This window comes from Mustela nigripes, chromosome 1 (genome assembly GCF_022355385.1).
Source record: "Mustela nigripes isolate SB6536 chromosome 1, MUSNIG.SB6536, whole genome shotgun sequence".
Classification (NCBI taxonomy): domain Eukaryota; kingdom Metazoa; phylum Chordata; class Mammalia; order Carnivora; family Mustelidae; genus Mustela; species Mustela nigripes.
This window is the reverse complement of record NC_081557.1, coordinates 203,306,674-203,315,016: the sequence shown is the minus strand read 5'-3', so window position 1 is coordinate 203,315,016 and position 8,343 is coordinate 203,306,674. Positions and strand designations below refer to the sequence as shown.

Genomic DNA, 8,343 nt, shown 5'->3' with positions numbered 1-8,343 from the left:
CCCCCGGGCCCGCGAACCCCTCACACCCCGCCCACCCCGGGCCCCGGAACCCCCCTACCCCGCCTTCATCTCCCGAGCCCGCGAACCCCTCCCACCACGCCCTCACCGTGGTTCACGGACCCCCCTCACCCCGGTTCAGCAGCCCCCCTACCCCGCCCCATTCCGGGCCCGCGTACCCTCCCATCCTGCCCTCACGGGGGTTCATACACACCCTCACCCCAGTTCAGGGAACCCCGTAACCCGCCCCCCAGGCCCGCGAACGCCCCACCCCGCCCTCACCGCTGTTCGGGGACCCCGCGACAGCAGCGCCGGCGACTCGGGAAGACGTGCTGCGTCGGCCGCGCACCGCGCATGCGCTCCGACCGGACCCCGCCCGGGTCCCCCATCCGCCGTTGTTGTCATGGGAACCCCAGATTGCTGGAAGCACCAGTTTAAAGGGGCCGAGGAAGCTCCGAGAGTCTGAGGGCTCAGCTCTGACGGGGGCTGCACCTCCAACCCCCACCAGGCTCACCGACCTTGGAGTCCGGGGGGCTGCCGGGAGGAGGCGGCGGCTGGGCAGAAGCCAGCCGCCTCCAGAGCCACTACGGGCGGGAGCAAAGCTGAGCAAGCGGGAAATCTGCTGCTGGCGTCCAGCGGTGCCCAGTCTCGGGGTGACCCTGGGGCCAATCCTGAGGGAGGGGCTCTATGCTCGCCAGGGGTCGGGGAGGCTCCCCGCTGGCCGCTAGGGTCCGGTGGGGTCGGGTCGCATTGCTCGGAGGAGATCAGGGCCAGGAGTGAGCCAGACTGTGGGGCGGTGGAAAATCCACCCTCTCTGGTCCTCACTCCCGCGCGGCCTCGCCCCTGACGCTCAGGATCGGGGACAAGCCCTCCGGCCGGCCGGGTCCTTCCTCTACACCTCTCGGAGCGTGGACAACTACTTGTCATTCCCCTTTGGCCCCACCTCTCCCAGCCTTGAGGCCCTACCACCTTCCCGGGCTGTGTGACTTTGGAAGGGTCGCTTGGCTTTCCTGTGCACTTTTCTTCCTCGTGAAGGCGCAGGGCTGTTGGAAGCGAAGAGCCTCGCGTGCTCCCCCGAGGCGCCCAAGGCGCGCGGGTTTCAGGTTCCGGACCGGCCCCTCTGGAAAGGACGCGCTGCACTTGGCGTCTCCTGGGTCCCTGCAAAGCCCGCCAGCTCGTGGGGGGGGGGGGGGAGGCGCCCCAAGCCCACGTCCCGGCCGCGTGCGTGCGGGAGACCCCAGCAGCCCGCACCTTGCGGGGCAGCGCGGCGCCCCGACGTCCCGCCCCCCTGCGCAGGGCTTCGCGTCTGCTGTGGCCGGCTGGACGCGGCCTTTCCGACCCAGGGAAGGGGCAGTGCTCGTGACTGCCACTGTCTCCTCTTGCCCGTAGGGCGGGCTCCGGGGGGGTGGGGCGGTGCTGGGCCGAGGAGACTGCAAGCCGCGATCCCGGACGTGCGCGTTTCCGTGCTCTTCCTCCTGGCGGCGGGGGGGCGGGGGGGGTGCCGGGGCGGAGCCCTGCGCTGCACCCTTCCTGGCCCCTAGGACCGAAGACGTGTTCGACGTTGGCTTTTCTTTGCCTCTCCATCTCACCCTTGTGACATTTGCCGGTCACCCTCTCCACACACAGGCACACAGCCTCGTCCACGTGCGGAGGGGAACCCAGCCTACCCAGAAGCAAGGCGCCGGTAGACCTCAGGCAGCGGGGCTCTGGAGCACGCTCTTCCCGGCCCCGCCGCAGGCTCGTCCAGAGCTCCCTGCTTAGTAGGGAGAGGATGCGGTGCTCTGCGTCCCGGGGGTTCCAATAGCGCCGGGCTCCAACCCCTCCAGCCCCGAGGATCCAGCGTCGCGTGCGCTCTCCCGCTCTCCGGCACTCCCGGCACCCGGGGGACTTCTTCTGGTCTTCTTCAGGCCAACACACGGTCCAGCCTGACCTTGGAGCCCAACACACCCTCCACCTCCTGCCGCGACCGCGCACGCCTGGCCGAGGGGACCGAGGGGCCGCGGGATGTCGGGGCCGGGACCCGGGGCGGCACTCGGAGCTACGCGGGTCTTGACTGCGGGGATCGCGGAGCTCCCTCTCTCCCCATCCCCCCAGGGCTGCTGTCCAGTCCCCAGAGCACCGGCTTTCCCCTCTCAGTTGGAGCCTCCTCTCCAGGGAAGAGCCTGTGATCTCTTTTTCTTCTCTGGAACTCAGGACCCTGAGACCAAGATCTGAGCGGAGATCAAGAGGCAGCCCTTGGCCGTCGGAGCCCACAGGCGCCCCTGTGATTTTTTTTAATTTCCGAAGAAAACAAGCCTAGTGAGTCCCTCGCACTCTCCCCGCCTGGGCTGCACCTCTCCCCGTGATCCATTTCCCCTTCCTTTCTCTCTTGAACCCACTCCTGCCCGGTCTGCGACCTCGGCTACCTTAGCCTGCCCACAGAATTTTGGGACATCCCCAGGACCCCCGTCCCGGCTCAGCAGCCCCGCAGTCCCCTCCCCGCAGCGCTCCACCTTCGCCCGCACCCCTCAGGGCGCTGCTGGGCGGTCCTTTGCCCCCCACTTCTTCATGTTCCCTCCTGACAGTCCGTCCTCTGGGACAGTATACACCTGCGACTGTGTACACCAGCCACCAGCCTCAGGCTCCCCTGTCCAGCTGCTTCCCGAACACCAGCAAGGGGATAACTAGCTGATCTGATGTAACCCCTTCCCTGCCCGCCAAGATCAAACAGCTGTTATGTCCACAGCCTTCCCTGACTCAGGTCAGGACAGTCTGTCTCTGTAGAGTCTCACACCAAACGTGCAGCAGCCCTTCTAGAAATCGTGTCTGCTGCACCCCCAGGGCCAGCAGATCCCCCTCCCCATCTCCCGCTACTACCCGGGCTGCTGCCCCTCATCTGGACTCCTGGTGGCCTGGCCCCTTCTGGTCCCGTCTTCTGAGGCAGCCAGAACTTTTTCCTACACCTACTTGTTTACATTGCAGCAACATACACACAACATGAAATTTGCCGCTGTGACCTTTTTAAGTGAGCAATTCAGCGGCATCAGGCATGTTCACAATGTTGTGAACAGCTCTCCCACCTCCAGAACTTTCTCCTCTTCCCAAACTGCCCCTAAGAAACGCAGGCTCCCCATCTCTCCCCGTACCCCAACCCGACACCCACTGTCCACATTCTGTCTCTATGATCTGACACCTCTGGGGACTCACAGAAGTGGGGTCACACTGTGTTGTCCCTTTGTGGCTGCTCATGGCACTGAGCACAGTGTCCTCGGGGTTCATCCCAGTGGGGGCAGGAGTCAAAATGTCCCTTCTGTTTAAGGCTGGAGAATGTTCCACTGCACAGATGGGCCCCACTTATCTGTAGGGGGACACTTGGGCCACTCTGCTGGAAGTAATGCTGCTGCTAAGACGGAAGGATGTCAGACACTCTCTCCACTCACCGTCTCTTTACATCCCGTCATCCCCCAGGGACAGTCCAACACTTTCTGTGGCTGAGACCCTGGGAACATGGCAGGGAAGGAGTGCAGATATGTTTTCACATCAGTGTTTTTATTTTATGCAGATGCGCCGGGCGCAGTGGCGCACGCCTGTAGTCCCAGCTACTCGGGAGGCTGAGGCAGGAGGATCGCTTGAGCCCAGGAGTTCTGGGCTGTAGTGCGCTATGCCGATCGGGTGTCCGCACTAAGTTCGGCATCAATATGGTGACCTCCCGGGAGCAGGGGACCACCAGGTTGCCTAAGGAGGGGTGAACCGGCCCAGGTCAGAAACGGAGCAGGTCAAAACTCCCGTGCTGATCAGTATTTTATGCAGATGCATACCCAGGGTGGGATTGCCGGATCTCCATTTTTATTTCCTGAGGAACCTCCCTACTGTTTCTACACCCACTTACCTTCCCACCAACAGTGCATAGGGGTCCCTTTTGTCCACATCCTGGCCAATACCTGTTGTTTCTTGTCTCTTTGATGAGGGCCATCCTGACGGGGGTGAGGGATCTCCTCTCTGTCGTGGTGTCTCTTCTTGTGAGGACACTAATCCTGTCACATTAGGGCCCCTTCTCTATGATTTTATTTAACCTTGATTTTTTTTTTCCATAGAGGGCCCCCTGCTCCAAACGCAGACACACAGGGGTTAGTGTTGCAATAGACTGGGGGGTTGCAAACATTCAGTCCATTACACCCCCACCCTCCCAGACCCCTCTACCCTGTCCGATATTTTTAATTCTTACGATTCTCACCTTCTGACTCACTGTGTACTTTATTCAATATGGTGATTTTTCATTGTATCCAGAGTTCTTTGGCCTTGGGGATATTTGGCAATATATGGAGACATCTGGGGTTGTCATGGTGCAGGGGAGAGGGGTACTGGATCTACTGGGACGGGGTCAAGGGCACTGCTAGACATCCCCCAATGCTGGGGAGAGCCCTCTCAAATAATGACTTGGCCCATAATGCTGATGGGGCTTCAGTGAGGGGCCCTGATCTGTGTATTCCTGGGGAGGCCAGGCCCTGGAGGGCAGGAGCCCCTCTCTCTTTGATTCCCTGCTGTGTCTGCAGCATCTAGAACTGCAGGGCCTTCAAAAGATGCCAGGAGTGCCAGGGACCCAGTGCTGGGGACAGGAAACTGGCCTAGGCAGGAGAAGGGAAGTGCCAGCCACATGCCAAGCCTGTGTGGGAGCTTTTTGATCAGAGCTTGGACAAAGGGGCACATGAGCAGGGGGCTATCACAGCCAGTGGGGGACTGGGGGCAGATGGTGGGAGAGACAGAGCTTCCTGTGTGACCCGGTATGGTCAGACTCCCTGGGAAGGGGGAGCTGTGGCCCTGTGGACAGTCGCCTTGAGAGATGAGGGAGGGAAGGGGTGCAGGGAAAACCCTTGGAGGGGAGAATCATGGGAAAAATTGTGCATTAGACACATTGGCTCTCCAGGCCTGGCTTCAGAACTTGCACAGGCCGGAGATTGAACATGGGCATAGTCAGCGTAAGAATGGCTTCTACCGGGATACCAGGAAGCTGTGGAAATGAATTTTTTTTCATTTAAATTCAATTAATTAACATATAATGTATTATTGGTTTCAGAGATAGAGGTCAGCGATTCATTAGTCTTATATAACATTCAGTGCTCACTATGTCTTGTGCCCTCCTTAATCCCCATCCCCCAGTTACCCCATCCCCCACTCCCCTCCTCCCATCAACCCTCGGTTTGTTTCCTATGATTAAGAGTCTCTTATGGTTTGTCTTCCTCCCTGGTTTCGTCTTGTTTTATTTTATCCTCTCTTCCCCATGATCCTCTGTTTTGTTTCTTAAATTCCACATATGACTGAGATCATATGGTAATTGTCTGGCTCTGATTGACTTATTTCACTTAGCATAATACCCTCTAGTTCCATCCACGTTGTTGCAAATGGCAAGATTTTGTCTTTTTGATGACTGTGCAATATTCCACTGTAGCTATCCCGCACATCTTCTTTATCCGTTCATCTGTCAATGGACATCTGGGCTCTTTCCATAGTTTGGCTATTGTGGACATTGCTGCTGTAAACATTGGGATGCACGTGCCCCTTCGGATCACTACATTTGTATCTTTGGGGTGAATACTCAGTAGTGCAATCACTGGGTCATAGGGTAGCTCTGTTTTCAACTTTTTGAAGAACCTCCATGCTGTTTTCCAGACTGGCTATACCAGCTTACATTATCACCAACAGTGTAGGAGGGTTCCCCTTTCTCTGCATCCTCACCAGCATCTGTCATTTCCTGACTTGTTAATTTTAGCCATTCTGACTGGTGTGAGGTGGTATCTCATTGTGGTTTTTATTTATATTTCCCTGATGCCGAGTGATGTTGAGCATTTTTTCATGTGTCTGTTGCCATTTGGATGTCTTCTATGGAGAAATGTCTGTTCATGTCATTGGCCCATTTCTTTCTTTCTTTTTTTTTTTTTTTAAGATTTTATTTATTTATTTGACAGAAAGACAGCGAGAGAGGGAACACAAGCATTGGGGTGGGGAGGGAGAAGAAGGCCTCCCTCTGAGCGTGGATCCCAATGTGGGCCTCCATTCCAGGACCCTGGGATCATAATCCCAGCTGAAGGCAGATGCTTAATGACTGAGCCACCCAGCCCCCCCCACCCCACTCATTTCTTGATTGGATTATGTGTTCTATGAGTGTTGCGTTTGATAAGTTCTTTTTATTTATTTATTTATTTATTTATTTATTTGAGAGAGAGACAGTGAGAGAGAACATGAGTGAGGAGAAGGTCAGGGGGAGAAGCAGACTCCCCATGGAGCTGGGAGCCTGATGTGGGACTCGATCCCGGGACTCCAGGATCATGACCTGAGCCGAAGGCAGTTGTCCAACCAACTGAGCCACCCAGGTGCCCCTGATAAGTTCTTTATAGATTTTGGGTAGTAGCCCTTTATCTGATAAAATGTTTACAGATAACTTCTCCTATTCTGTCAGTTGTCTTTTGGTTTTGTTGACTGTTTCCTTTGCTGTACAAAAGGCTTTCAACTTGAACAAGTCCAAATAGTTCATTTTTGCCTTTGTTTCACTTGCCTTTGGAAACGTGTCTAGTAAGAAGCTGCTGCCTGTGTTGTCCTCAAGGATTTTGATGGATTCCTCTCTCACATTGAGGTCTTTCATCCATTTTGAGTCTATTTGTGTATGTGGTGTAAGGAAATGGTCCAGTTTCATTCTTCTGCTTGTGGCTGTCCAATCTTCCCAACACTATTTATTGAAGACACTTTTTTCCACTGGACATTCTTTCCTGCTTTTTGGAAGATTAGTTGACCTTGGAGTTGAGGGTGCATTTCTGGGCTCTCTACTCTGTTCCACGGTCTATGTGTCTGTTTTTATGCCAGTACCATACTGTCTTGATGATGACAGCTTTGTAATAGAGCTTGACGTCCAGGGTTGTGATGCTCCCGCTTTGGTTTTCTTTTTCAACATTCCTTTATTTATTTGGGGTCTTTTCTGGTTCCATGGAAATTTTATGATTTTAGGATTTAGGATTTTTTGTTCCAGCTCTGTGAAAAAAAAGTTGATGGTATTTTGATAGGGATTGACTGAAATGTGTAGATTGCTCTAGGTAACAGACATTTTAATAATATTTATTCTTCCAATCCATGAGCATGGAACGTTTTTCCATTCTTTTGTGTCTTCCTCAGTTTCTTTCATGAGTGTTCCATAGTTTTCTGAGTTCAGATCCTTTGCCTCTTTGGTCAGGTTTATCCTAGGTATCTTACGGTTTTGGGTGCAGTTGTAAATTGCAATTTCTCTTTCTTCTGTCTCATTGTCAGTGTATAGAAATGTGACTGATTTCTCTGCATTGACTTTATATCCTGCCACTTTGCTGAATTCCTGTATGCATTCTAGCAATTTTGGAGTGGAGACTTTTGGATTTTCCACACAAAGTATCATGTCATCTGTGAAGTGTGAGAGTTTGACTTCTTCTTGGCTGATTCAGATGCTTTTTATTTCTTTTTGTTGTCTGATTGCTGAGGCTAGGATTTCTAGTACTATATTGAACAATATTGGTGAGAGTGGTCATCCCTGTCATATTCCTGACCTTAGGAGGAAAGCTCTCAGTTTTTCCCCATTGAAAATGATATTTACTGTGGGTTTTTTTATAGATGGCTTTTATCGTATTGAGGTATGTTCCTTTTATCCCTACACTGTGGAGAGTTTTAATCAAGAAAGGATGCTGTACTTTGTCAAGTGCTTTCTCTGTATCTCCTGAGAGGTTCATATGGTTCTTGTCCTTTCTTTTATTAATGTGATGTATCATGCTGATTGATTTGCAAATATTGAACCAACCTTGCAGCCCAGGAATAATCCCACTTGGTCATGGTGAATAATCCTTTTATTCTGTACTGTTGGATCCTACTGGCTAGTATCTTGGTGAGAATTTTTGCATCCATGTTCATCAGGGATACTGGTCTGTAATTCTCCTTTTTAATGGGGTCTTTGTCTGGTTTTGGGATCAAAGTAATGCTAGCCTCATAGAATGAGTTTGGAAGTTTTCTTTCCATTTCTACTTTTTGAAACAGCCTCAGAAGAACAGGTATTATTCCTTCTTTAAATGTTCAGTAGAATTCCCCTGGAAAGCCATCTGGCTCTAGGCTCTTGTTTGTTGGGAGATTTTTGATGACTGCTTCATGAAATCTCCTTACTGGTTATGGGTCTGTTCAGGTTTTCTATTTCTTCCTGGTTCAGTTTTGGTAGCTTGTATGTCTCTAGGAAGCATCCATTTCTTCTTCCAGATTGTCAAATTTGCTGGTGTATAGTTGCTCATTGTATGTTCTTATAATTGTTTGTATTTCTTTGGTGTTGATTGTGATCTCTCCTCTTTCATTCATGATTTTTTTTTTTTT

General features: G+C 52.9%; 1 protein-coding gene across 1 annotated transcript in view; it reads right to left on the bottom strand.

Annotated features, from left to right (window-relative positions):
* NICOL1 (NELL2 interacting cell ontogeny regulator 1) overlaps positions 1–435 on the bottom strand; it is a 5,285-nt gene extending 4,850 nt beyond the window's left edge. Inside the window, exon 1 of the mRNA XM_059395648.1 lies at positions 280–435. Coding sequence (XP_059251631.1) covers positions 280–402 — 123 coding nt within the window. The 5' untranslated portion in view covers positions 403–435. The remainder of the gene's footprint in view (positions 1–279) is intronic.
* Between the last annotated feature and the right edge of the window lie 7,908 nt (positions 436–8,343).